Genomic DNA, 12,602 nt, shown 5'->3' with positions numbered 1-12,602 from the left:
TTAAAAAAAACCAACCAGAGTGAGATTGGAAAGGAGCAAATAGGTTAAGAGGTAACACCAAACAATTACAGTGGTGCCCCGCAAGATGAATGCCTCGCAAGACGGAAAACCCGCTAGACGAAAGGGTTTTCCGTTTTGGAGGTGCTTCGCAGGACGAATTTCTCTATGGGCTTGCTTCGCAAGACGAAAATGTCTTGCGATTCCTGGGGGTTTTTTTACGCTCCCCACCCCCTTTTTCTAAGGCACTAAGCTGCTAATAGCCTTTTAGCAGCTAATCCGCTAATCCCTTAAACCTTTAATAACCGCTAATAGCCGCTAAACCGCTAATAGCGCTAATCCGCTAATCCGCTAATGGGCTTGCTTCGCAAGACGAAAAAACCGCTAGACGAAGAGACTCACGGAATGGATTCTTTTCGTCTTGCGAGGCACCACTGTATTTCCTCAAAAATGGGAAATGTTTAAGAGATACTTACAAAAAAAAACAGCGACATATTCTCCATCGTAGTGTTTGAATGACCCTTGTGTACATAAAATATTAAGAAATAAAGGGAAATCGGTACGCTAGGTTGTAAGACAGTATTAGAAAGTATATTAAATGTAAGGTAATAAGTACATTCAAAATCACAAACGTCGACTATATCCGGGAAATGATGGGAAGTCTATATTTATTTTACTTCAGTTTGTTATTGTTTTATTTTATTTTATGTACCATTTTAGCTTAGCTGATATCTAAGTGGAATTAGAAGGTCAAATTAACATTCTAAGTTAAACTAATTTAAGTATATATATGTGTGGGTATATGTGTGGGTATGCGTGAAGTTAAATCTGTAATGACATTAATGAATTTCAATATAGAATTTTTTCATAAAAAAGAAGGAAAGGAGCAAAAATACATTTTTTTAATAAAAAAAACCCCCACAGATTCCCCAGTGGAGCCGATTTCACCTGGATTCTGTCCACAAAAGATCATTCATCCAGACAGCGAAATCCAATTAGAATAGATTAAGCGCTTTAAGAGCTGGAAAATGCTTTGTCATTGCTTTAAACGGTGTTTCCGTGATGTCAGCTGCTGCCTGCTGTAGCCGCAGGGCAAAAGTGCCTTTATTAAATGGCAGGGAGGCCAGGATACCTAGAATCATAGAATCATAGAATCATAGAGTTGGAAGAGACCACAAGGGCCATCGAGTCCAAGCCCCTGCCAAGCAGGAAACACCATCAGAGCACTCCTGACATATGGTTGTCAAGCCTCTGCTTAAAGACCTCCAAAGAAGGAGACTCCACCACACTCCTTGGCAGCAAATTCCACTGTCGAACAGCTCTTACTGTCAGGAAGTTCTTCCTAATGTTTAGGTGGAATCTTCTTTCTTGTAGTTTGGATCCATTGCTCCGTGTCCGCTTCTCTGGAGCAGCAGAAAACAACCTTTCTCCCTCCTCTATGTGACATCCTTTTATATATTTGAACGTGGCTATCATATCACCCCTTAACCTCCTCTTCTCCAGGCTAAACATGCCCAGCTCCCTTAGCCGTTCCTCATAAGGCATCGTTTCCAGGCCTTTGACCATTTTGGTTGCCCTCCTCTGGACACGTTCCAGTTTGTCAGTGTCCTTCTTGAACTGTGGTGCCCAGAACTGGACACAGTACTCCAGGTGAGGTCTGACCAGAGCAGTACTCCAGGTGAGGTCTGACCATACCTGTTAGGCATGTGAGGAGCTGCCTTAAACAAAGTCAGGAATTGCTCCATCTAACTCAGTATTGTCTACACGGACTGGAAGTGGTTCTCCAGGGATTCAGGCAGAGGTCACCCCCAGCCTGATCTGGAGATGCCCGGAATCAAACCTTTGACCTTCTGCATGCAAAGCAGGGGCTGTGTCCCCTGAGCTACGGTCCCCTCTCCAAAGAGGAACATAGAAAGCTGCCTTATACTGACGCAGGCCATTGATCCATCTCACTCAGTGTTGTCTACACTGATTGCTAAAAACTGAGGGGAAAGAAACTGTGCCAACAAAAATGGAATGGCAAGATAAACTGTTAGAGTACCGTATTTTTCGCCCCATAGGAAGCACTTTTCCCCCTCCAAAAATGAAGGGGAAATGTGTGTGCGTCCTATGGGGCGAATGCAGGCTTTCGCTGAAGCCTGGAGAGCGAAAGGGGTCGGTGCACACCGACCCCTCTCGCTCTCCAGGCTTCACGCAGATCTCTGCAAGCCATGGGAGCCCGTGCTGGGCTCCCGTGGCTTGCGGAGAGTTGCCTGCATGCCGAAGGCTGGGCGCACTGAGCTCAGCGCGCCCAGCCTTCGCGCGGCTCTCCGCAAGCCGTGGGAGCCCGGCGCTGGGCTCCCACAGCTTGTGGAGAGTCGCTGGAATGTCGAAGGCTGGGTGCGCTGAGCTCAGCGCGCCCAGGCTTCGCACGGCTCTCCGCAAGGCGTGGGAGCCCAGCGCCAGGCTCCCACAGCTTGCGGAGAGTTGCCTGTTCTGGGGGCTGGGGTCGGGGGAAGCTCGGGCTTCCCCCGCCCCAGCCCCGTGCTTGGGGGGAAAATAATTTTTTCCCCTTTATTTCCCCCCCAAAAAACTAGGTGCGCCTTATGGGACAGTGTGTCCTATAGGGCGAAAAATACGGTATATTGAACTGGCTAGATTAACAGAGGCGATTAGAGATTAGAGAGTTTCAAAAAGCATGGGGGAAAACATAGAGAATACTTCACAAAACAGTGCCCTAAAATACATACCTGGACTTGTTTCCATTAATGTCTGCAGGAGACTTTGTGGATATTTAAGTTATAATTAGGAAAAATCTTAATAATTATTCATAAAGGGCGCAGTTTGTAAGAAGTAAATAAGGAGGCCAGATAAAGGATAAAGGAAGTCTTTTATTTAGTTGTTTGTATTGTTGTTGGACCAAGTGCGCAGCCTGGGGGTCATTTTGGACTCACAGCTGTCCATGGAGGCGCAGGTCAATTCTGTGTCCAGGGCAGCTGTTTACCAGCTCCATCTGGTACGCAGGATGAGACCCTCCCTGCCTGCTGTTTGTCTCGCCAGAGTGGTACATGCTCTGGTTATGGTTTCTCCTGCTTGGACTACTGCAATGCGCTCTACGTGGGGCTAACTTTGAAGGTGACTCGGAAACTGCAGTTAATCCAGAATGCGGCAGCTAGACTGGTGACTGGGGGCGGCCGCCGAGACCACATAACACCGGTCCTGAAAGATCTTCATTGGCTCCCAGTACGTTTCCAAACACAATTCAAAGTGTTGGTGTTGACCTTTAAAGCCCTAACCGGCCTCAGCCCAGTATACCTGAAGGAGCGTCTCCACCTCCATCGTTCTGCCCGGACACTGAGGTCCAGCTCCGAGGGCTTTCTGGCGGTTCCCTCCCTGAGAGAAGCCAAGTTACAGGGAACCAGGCAGAGGGCCTTCTCGGTAGTGGCACCAGCCTTCTGGAACGCCCTCCCATCAGATGTCAAAGAGATAAACAACTACCTGACATGTAGAAGACATCTGAAGGCAGCCCTGTTCAGGGATGTTTTTAATGTGTGATATTTTTATCTATTTTTCATCTTTGTTGGAAGCCGCCCAGAGTGGCTGGGGAAACCCAGCCAGATGGGCGGGATATGAATAATAAATTATTATTATTATTATTAGTTGTATGTTACGTTCACGTTTAATGTATACTAGGGGGTGGGAGGGTTGTGTTATGTTGTAAATAAAATTCCAATAATTTTTTTAAAAAATACACTGATTTGCAGCAGTCCTATGAGATTTCAGGCAGGGTTCCCACTGTCAGGAGTTCAGCCTAGACTCAAGGAATTCAAACATCCAGCCCCAACCCCTTGCTCTACTTGGAAATCATAGAATCATAGAGCTTTAGAGTTGGAAGGGACCCCTGGGTCATCTAGTCCAACCCCCGCAATGCAGGAATCACAACTGCCTGAAAAAGGCACCCCAACCCTCATCCATGTGGACCCCCAACCCCTCAAACCCATTCTCTATTTTGCTCTGCGCCACAAAGAATCACACCCTGCGTTTTAAAGCCCCTGTAGGCCAGCCCACCTCCTGCAACAAATAACGCCAACTCGAGACAGCTATATTAATCATGAGGGGGAATATGATTTTATTTGAGAATTTCCTCGCGCCTCTTAGATTAGCTGGTTTCATAAATCAAAAGGTTGGCAGGGACACTCGCAGGCGCTGATTTATGGCGCCCTTCCCGGCTCTGAATTAAACAGCATTATAGTCAAGTATATTGGCTTAATTGACAGTTTGGAATTTAATATGTGTGAGTTCTGGAGTGGCCGCCAAAGCTTCCCTTTCACTCTTTTGACAGGCGTCCCAAAATTCAAAGGCGTGCTCTGGAATAAGGGTGGATACCCCATTTTGGGGGGTGTCCCTAGGGTCATCCTTCTGCATGCTTCAGGGTGCCAGCCGCTAGGAATTGTAAGTGGGGAGTTGAGGAACATGTCTCTGCCCACAAGCTCTGAAGGCCTAAATTACTCCAATCCAGTTCAGGGGCTGAGGGGTGCTCCACGGTTTTGCAAGAGGGCTGAGGGCAGGGGCTGATCACCATCGGAAGCAGAACAGAATTGAAGGCGAGAGCTTGGTGGGTCTGATCCGAGGCAGATCACAAATGATTCCTGCCTTGGAAGGGATTTGACAAGTGTTGGTGCTGACCTTTAAAGCCCTAAACGGCCTCGGCCCTGTAGACCTGAAGGAGAGTCTCCACCCCCATCGTTCAGCCTGGACACTGAGGTCCAGCTCCGAGAAGTGAAGGTTACAGGGAACCAGGCAGAGGGCCTTCCCTTAAATGAATGGGCACGACTGGCTTGGGTTCATGAGCTTCAATAGTTCTACTCTGTGTAGAACGTACTTGGATACAACGCAATGTCCAAGGCAAAAGCTGATCTCCATTGTCTCCAAGACTCGTGTTGCTGGGTCCACATTCCCCAGACTTTTCCATACAGCGAGATTGGGACAGGGGGAACCAAGCGACTCTCCCCGAGGAAGGAATCGCATAGCAAATACGCCCCCCCCCCCCCCCCGGAGAACACACCAGCACCTCACAGATAAGAATAGGCGATTCTGTCTGTTTTGCTTTGCCTGCCACACCTGAGGAGATCTGAGCATACCTTCTGGCGGAGTCGATGCTTTGCATTGGACCAAAATAGCTGCCAGAAGGAGGAGGAACTTGACACACGATGCTTTCATCTTCCTACTGTAGAAACCCCTCTTGGGACAGAGGTGTCATTGGAAAGACCGCAAAGTCAAGTTTCTGCAACAGAAAAAAGAGGGTTTGTTACAACAGCCCCTACTGGCTAGTGGTCTGTTTCTGGGCACAATTCCGGGCCTTGTTTAGACCTATAAATCCTTGAATGGCTCAGGACCTCTCAAGGGTCACATCTTCCCATTGGAACAAACCTGGACCCTGAGCCCACCATCTGGGTGGTGTGGTGTGGTGTAGTGGTTAAGAGCGGTGGACTCGTAATCTGGTGAACCGGGTTCGCTTCCCCACTCCTCCACATGCAGCTGCTGGGTGACCTTGGGCCAGTCACACTTCTCTGAAGTCTCTCAGCCCCACTCACCTCACAGAGTGTTTGTTGTGGGGAGGAAGGGAAAGGAGAGTGTCAGCCGCTTTGAGACTCCTTAGGGTAGTGACACGGGTGGCGCTGTGGGTTAAACCACAGAGCCTAGGGCTTGCCGATCAGAAGGTTGGCGGTTCAAATCCCCGTGACGGGGTGAGCTCCCGTTGCTCGGTCCTTGCTCCTGCCAACCTAACAGTTCGAAAGCACACCAAAAAGTGCAAGTAGATAAATAGGTACTGCTCCGGCAGGAAGGGGACATGGTGTGGCGCTGTGGGTTAAACCACAGAGCCTAGTGCTTGCCGACCAAAAGGTCGGCGGTTCAAATCCCCGCGACGGGTGAGTTCCTGTTGCTCGGTCCCAGCTCCTGCCAACCTAGCATTTCGAAAGCACGCCAGTGCAAGTAGATAAATAGGTACCGCTCTGGCAGGAAGGTAAACAGCGTTTCCATGTTCTGGTCTTGCCAGAAGTGGCTTAATCATGCTGGCCACATGACCTGGAAGCTGTACGCCAGCTCTCTTGGCCAGTAAAGCGAGATGAGTGCCGCAACCCCAGAGTCATCTGCGACTGGACCTAATGGTCAGGGGTCCCTTTACCTTTACCTCTACGGTAGTGATAAAGCGGGATATCAAATCCTAACTCCTCCTCCTCCTCCTCCTCCTCCTCCTTCATGTGCCTCCTCCGCAAGAGGTCCAGAGGGTGGAACAAGACTGGTGAGGGGGCATGTGTCAGGGAACAGCAGGACGCTGCTGAGTGCACTGGGAGAAAGGGAGCTGGGGTCAAATTTGGGAGAGGGGGCTAGTGGTTTGTGGGGAACTGTGCCAGCCTGGAGGCAAGAGGCAGAGGGAGCTTCAGAGTTGGAGGGTGGAGAACAGGATGGGTCAGGAGAAAAGAAAGAAGCAGCTCAAGGAAGTGAAGGTCCATATGCTTCCCCGCTGTCTGCCAGAACCAGGGGTGGATTGAAAAGGGAGGAGTAGAGGAGGTTTCCCTGCAGGCAAAGTCTCTGGCTGCATCCATGCAGACCATTGGGGGAAGGTACACAAACTGATAGGGACGCGGGTGGCGCTGTGGGTTAAAGCCTCAGCGCCTAGGACTTGCCATCGAAAGGTCGGCGGTTCAAATCCCCACGGCGGGGTGCGCTCCCGTCATTCGGTCCCAGCGCCTGCCAACCTAGCAGTTCGAAAGCACCCCCGGGTGCAAGTAGATAAATAGGGACCGCTTACCAGCGGGAAGGTAAACGGCGTTCCGTGTGCTGCACTGGCTCGTCAGATGCAGCTTGTCACGCTGGCCACGTGACCTGGAAAGTGTCTTCGGACAGCGCTGGCTCCCGGCCTATAGAGTGAGATGAGCGCACAACCCTAGAGTCTGGCAAGACTGGCCCGTACGGGCAGGGGTACCTTTACCTTTACCTTTTACACAAACTGATGGAGGGGACGTGCCCTCTGTTTCTGCAACTGCTCCACGCAGCACGGACCTGGGAATAACTGCCTAGCCATGAGATTGGTATGTCTAGATCTCGAGAGTTCTAGATGCTACTGTGTTATCTCTGACAATAAAGACCTGGCCATGTGCCGTGGGCATTCCTTTGGCTGTGAAGTGCCCTTGGCAGCATGGCCCAGGGAAAGTCCCAACCGAGTGTTGGATAGAGAAGATTTGTTGTTGTTGTTGTTTAGTCATTTAGTCGTGTCCGACTCTTCATGACCCCATGCACCAGAGCATGCCAAGCACTCCTGTCTTCCACTTCCTCCTGCAGTTTGGTCAAACTCATGCTGGTCCCTTCGAGAACACTGTCCAACCATCCCGTCCTCTGTTATCCCCTTCTCCTTGTGCCCTCCATCTTTCCCAACATCAGGGTCTTTTCCAGGGAGTCTTCTCTTCTCATGAGGTGGCCAAAGTATTGGAGCTTCAGCTTTAGGGTCTGTCCTTCCAGTGAGCACTCAGGGCTGATTTCCTTCAGAGTGGATAGGTTTGATCTTCTTGCAGCCCATGGGACTCTCAAGAGTCTCCTCCAACACCATAATTCAAAAGCATCAATTCTTCGGCGATCAGCCTTCTTTATGGTCCAGCTCTCACTTCCATACATCTCACTCCCATACATCACTACTGGGTCCTCCAAGAATACTTGGAGGACCACATTTAGCTCCCGGTTCTCCACATCAATTTGCAACATGGACATTGCTGTGCCTCTTAATCACCAGTAGAGGTCAGTGGTGCAATGCAGTGGTCCTTACCTGACCTCCCAACAAGGGCATTGCTGTAGCTTACTGGGAAGGGGAAGGTCGATTGGTGGTGAGGTTGGTGTGGTACAAACACACCGGCGGAGCCAATCTGCTTGCACCGTACAGACCTCACCCCCTCCTGGTAAGCTGCGGTGATGCTAAGTGCCACAGCATCACCAGCCTCTACTGGTGGGAACCAAATCATATCCATACGGATTGGAACTTCTTATGTCTCCTGCATTGCTTAGCCCTTGGAACTCATTTTATAAAACCAACAGTTCTTCTTCTTTCTGAACATATAATGCACACACATACACACTCAAGTGACTACTTCATGCATCTGACAAGGCAAACTCTGCCCCACAAAATTTTACGCCGTAATAAATCTTTAAGGTGCCAAAGGACCCTCTATTGTTTCAGCTTCCATCGCGGCAAAAGGGAAGGGCATTTTAAGAGTTTCAAAAAATGAAATGAAATGAAAAGCAAAATCCGCTGGGGAATGGGAACCATTTCAACAAACAGAAGGGCTTCAGATGGCATCTGAGCAATGCCCTTGATCTTTTATTGCTCCTTGCAAATGGTTATTGGGGGCAGCTTCCCCTCTGTTTTTATAGGGCTCTGTAAAAGTCACCCTGACACCCTATATAATGTTATGTTGCCCTGAGTACGATATGCTCCCAAGTGAAGTCAGCTGCGGGAGAACAGAACCAGATCTTTAGCATTTGAGAAACACTGGTTGAAAACTCATTAAAAACATTTCTTTAAAACGACAACAGCAAATCTCTCTTTCAGCCAAAAGGAGGATAGCAGCAGTGCAGCATTAATTCAGGGATGGTGCAAACATTTTCAAGTTTTGAGAAGAGTTTAGCTTGTTCATAGAATTGACTTGGTAAAGGTAAAGGGACCCCTGACCATTAGGTCCAGTCGTAACCCACTCTGGGGTTGCGGCGCTCATCTCGCTTTACTGGCCAAGGGAGCCAGTACAGCTTCCGGGTCATGTGGCCAGCATGACTAAACTGCTTCTGGCGAACCAGAGCAGTGCACGGAAACGCCATTTACCTTCCCGCCGGAGCGGTACCTATTTATCTACTTGCACTTTGACATGCTTTCGAACTGCTAGGTTGGCAGGAGCTGGGACCAAGCAACAGGAGCTCATCCCGTTGCGGAGATTCGAACCGCCGACCTTCTGATCAGCAAGCCCTAGGCTCTGTGGTTTAACCCACAGTGCCACCCACGTCCCTTATAATTGACTTGGTAGAGATATGCAAATTTATCCATTTCAGCTTCTCTCACTTTCCAGGTCTTAAGTGCAAGCTTAAGATTTTTTAAATCCTCGTGAAAATCCATCTGCATCTTAGTGCAAACTTCTCTGAATGTATTTTAATATTACCCATTACGTTTCCCCTGGTGTAATGGGCTTCATCCAACCAAGCTCTTCCATTTGCTCAGCAACCTCTGCTTGCTCAGCAAAACCTCCTTTCCCTCTCTCCTGTCCAAAAATAACTTCTCTGGAGGGCTGGCAAAAACTCCAGAACAGATTTGTTGGCATCCGTCTGTCTCGAGAGACAATGTCGTGTGCCTCTGTGGGCGAAGCCAAATTGCTGGAGACTCACAGCAGCTGCTGCGGCTGCAGAGACCGGTCACTTGTAACTCCTGCTTCCCGCATTATTTTTGCTGCATCAGGAGCACCAAAGTGACCTCATAGGGGTGCAAGCCTGGGTGGTGTGTCTGGAGATCCAGGGATGCCCAGACGACAATACCCCCATCTCGGCCTGGCTGATGTGGTCCAAAGGAAAGAAGAGCAAGACCTTTGGCATCAGCTTGGCTACAGGAGTTGCCAGAAGGGGGCATACAGTAATAATAAAAATAAATTTTTATTTATACCCCACCCTTCCCGGTTCAAAAACCAGGCTCAGGGCGGCTAACAACAAATTTAAAACACTTTAAATAAAAATAAAAAATCAATTAGATAATCCCCAGGGCTAGTTGGCTGAATTGGTCCTACTTGGGCCGGCGAGGAGGCCAGGGGAGAATTAGCTGTGGGGTCTCAGAGCAGGTGATCTTCATAAAAGGGGAGGGGAGGGAAGAGAAGGGAAGGGAAATAAAAGATCTGGCTGAATTCAAATTAAAGGCTAGGCAGAATAGCTCTGTCTTACAAGCCCGATGGAAGGAGGTTAAATCCTGAAGGGCCCTAGTCTCATGGGACAGAGCATTCCACCAGGTCGGAGCCATCACTGAAAAGGCTCTGGTCCTGGTGAAGGACAGTCTGACTTCTAACTAACTCCCTCCCCTTTCACACCACCCAAAGCGGTCTTTGGCTATCAGAACCTCAGCTATGGTCAGTTAATCTCTGCCATCCAACTGCCTTAGGGACTCCACTCCGAATTTCGTGTAGGATTTACTCGTTAGTCTTTTCTCCTCCCGAATATATCCCACAAGGCAGCTATGTTGTGACTTGCTAAATATCCTGACCTTGGGCGGCTTCCTTACAGTTAGCCCGTTGTAGTTAAGACTGTTTTCAAGCATTTTGTGCCATGACTCTTAAAGAGCAGCGGAAGAAGGAACCACAAGCCTACCCCTATCCCAAGGCTTAGTCCAAAAATGCTGAATTTGTCCTGCTAGACAAAGACCTATCTAGTCTAACACTCGGTTGTGTGGCGAGTCCCCCCCCCCCAGTGGAAAAAAGACACTTGACACAATTATTAAGGTTGTTGTTGTTTAGTCGTTTAGTCGTGTCCGACTCTTCGTGACCCCATGGACCAGAGCACGCCAGGCATTTCTACTTCCACTGCCTCCCGCAGTTTGGTCAGACTCATGTTTGTAGCTTCGAGAACACTGTCCAACCATCTCGTCCTCTGTTGTCCCCTTCTTCTTGTGCCCTCAATCTTTCCCAACATCAGGGTCTTTTCCAGGGAGCCTTCTCTTCTCATGAGGTGGCCAAAGTATTGGCGTCTCAGCTTCACGATCTGTCCTTCCAGTGAGCACTCAGGCCTAATTTCCTTAAGAATGGATGTGTTTGATCTTCTTGCAGTCCATGGGACTCTCAAGAGTTTCCTCCAGCACCATAGTTCAAAAGCATCAATTCTTCGGCAATCAGCCTTCTTTATGGTCCAGCTCTCACTTCCATACATCGCTACTGGGAAAACCATGGCTTATTAAGGTTAATGGGCTAAAAAAGGCCACAACTTTATTGGTTGTGATGAGCGGTATTGGCTTAGGCATTGGTCCTAACTAACTATATGTGACTCTTGAAGTCCGGGAAGGGTTAACCACCAGTAGGGGGAGTCCTGCTGATGCACATCAACTAGGAACTCCCCTGGGGCCACCGATAGGAGGCGTGTCTTAGGCCCTCACCTCCCCAGGCTTCGGACAGGGCCACACACCCCGGAATCCTTTATTGGACTATCCTTCAATTTGCGTGGCAGGTGATGGCATTACCTCCCCTCTTCCAACTACAGAACAATACCAATGCCTAACTGCCAATGCCAAGAAAGCTGTGACGATTTGCTACAAGGTAGGCGAAAACCAAGTGGCCGGTGCCAATTTGCCAAGCGGAAAAATTCCTACCAGGCCCCTCAACGGCGACCAACCCAGGTCTATAGCAATGTCAAGGAATGTAAACCTTATAGGGCAGGAGGGTGGGAAAAGCAGGAACAGCTGGCCAGCGGCAAAGAGGGAGAGCCCCAGCCGCATCCTGCCTTAAATAGGGCAGGCCACACCCCCAGAGCCAGCCGATTGGCTGGCCAGGGGATGATGCGGCCGGCCAGGGGATGATGCGGCCGGGAATCCCCCCAATCAAGTGGGGCTGGGCTCCAGCCATCACGGGCGTGGTGGGGCCTGCAACTCCACCTCCTCCAAAGGGCAGAAGTGGCTAACCAGATATCCCAGCAGGAATCCCAACAGCAGGTCCTGAAAGCAACAGCAGAAATCTCCCCATCTGCGATTCTCAACAACTGGAATTCGGAGACATATTGTCTCTGATAGTGTCCGCAGTCACTCTGGCTAGCAGCCATTGGGTCCTCCTCACCAGCTGTGTTTAGAGGAGCTTTCACCACCCTGGTGCCTTCCAGATGTTTTGAACTACAACTTCCCTCAGCCCCAGCCAGAACAGCTGGAAACAGGCAGGCAAAAGCTGGCCTCTGGAATCCAGAGACAAAAGGCTAGAATTACGCACAGGCTGCGACAGGCCGCCATCTTGTTTGCAAGCCAGGTGCACACTTTCGTCAGCGGGAGCACCTGTGGAGCACTTGCCTGGGGAGAAAATCGAGGGCGTGTGTGGGAGCCTCGAGATCTGCCAGAATATTCTCTCCTAGCTATTGAGCAAACCAAGCCTGAATCCCAGGCCCGGCAAATCCCACACAAGGCTTTTTTATTCCACTGGAGAGCGAAGGCAAATAACTAAGTCGGATAGAATCGCTTGAATCGTGGCTCCGGGGCTGATTGTAAAAATGACATTTCCACTCACTCAAGCTGACAGCCGCGTTTGCTGAGAGGATGTGATCATGCACAAATTTGCCCTGAGCTGGTTTCTGGGCTGCCTGCTTGGATCCTGCGCTGGAATGAGCAGGAGGAGGAGGGGAACAAGAGCTCCAATAATACCCTCTGTTCGGGGAAGACCTCTCTCCCTGCTGTCCTAAAGAAGGCAGTGTGATGTAGTGGTTAGAGTGACGGACTAGGACCTAGGAGGACAGGGTTCAAAAACACACTCAGCCATGAAGCTCGCTGGGTGACCTCAGTCCAGTCCCTGCCTCTCAGCCTAGCGGTCAATGACTGGTTGGACACAGAGGAATGGTGGGAGGAACCGGCTAAGGGAAGA

The 12,602-nt window shown here is 49.8% G+C and overlaps 1 protein-coding gene across 1 annotated transcript in view; it reads right to left on the bottom strand.

The window, feature by feature from the left end:
• The window catches only part of LOC310658825 (collagen alpha-1(XII) chain-like), a gene marked incomplete at its 3' end in the record, with an annotated part of 74,996 nt that overhangs the window by 47,288 nt on the left and 15,106 nt on the right, over window positions 1-12,602 (bottom strand). Inside the window, exon 2 of the mRNA XM_083401195.1 lies at window positions 5,118-5,260. Within this exon, the coding sequence (XP_083257321.1) occupies window positions 5,118-5,196 (79 nt within the window). The 5' untranslated portion in view covers window positions 5,197-5,260. The remainder of the gene's footprint in view (window positions 1-5,117; window positions 5,261-12,602) is intronic.

Source organism: Podarcis tiliguerta (assembly GCF_965153285.1).
Source record: "Podarcis tiliguerta genome assembly, chromosome: 10".
NCBI classification, from domain to species: Eukaryota; Metazoa; Chordata; class Lepidosauria; order Squamata; family Lacertidae; genus Podarcis; species Podarcis tiliguerta.
This window is presented reverse-complemented; position numbering and strand designations above follow the sequence as displayed.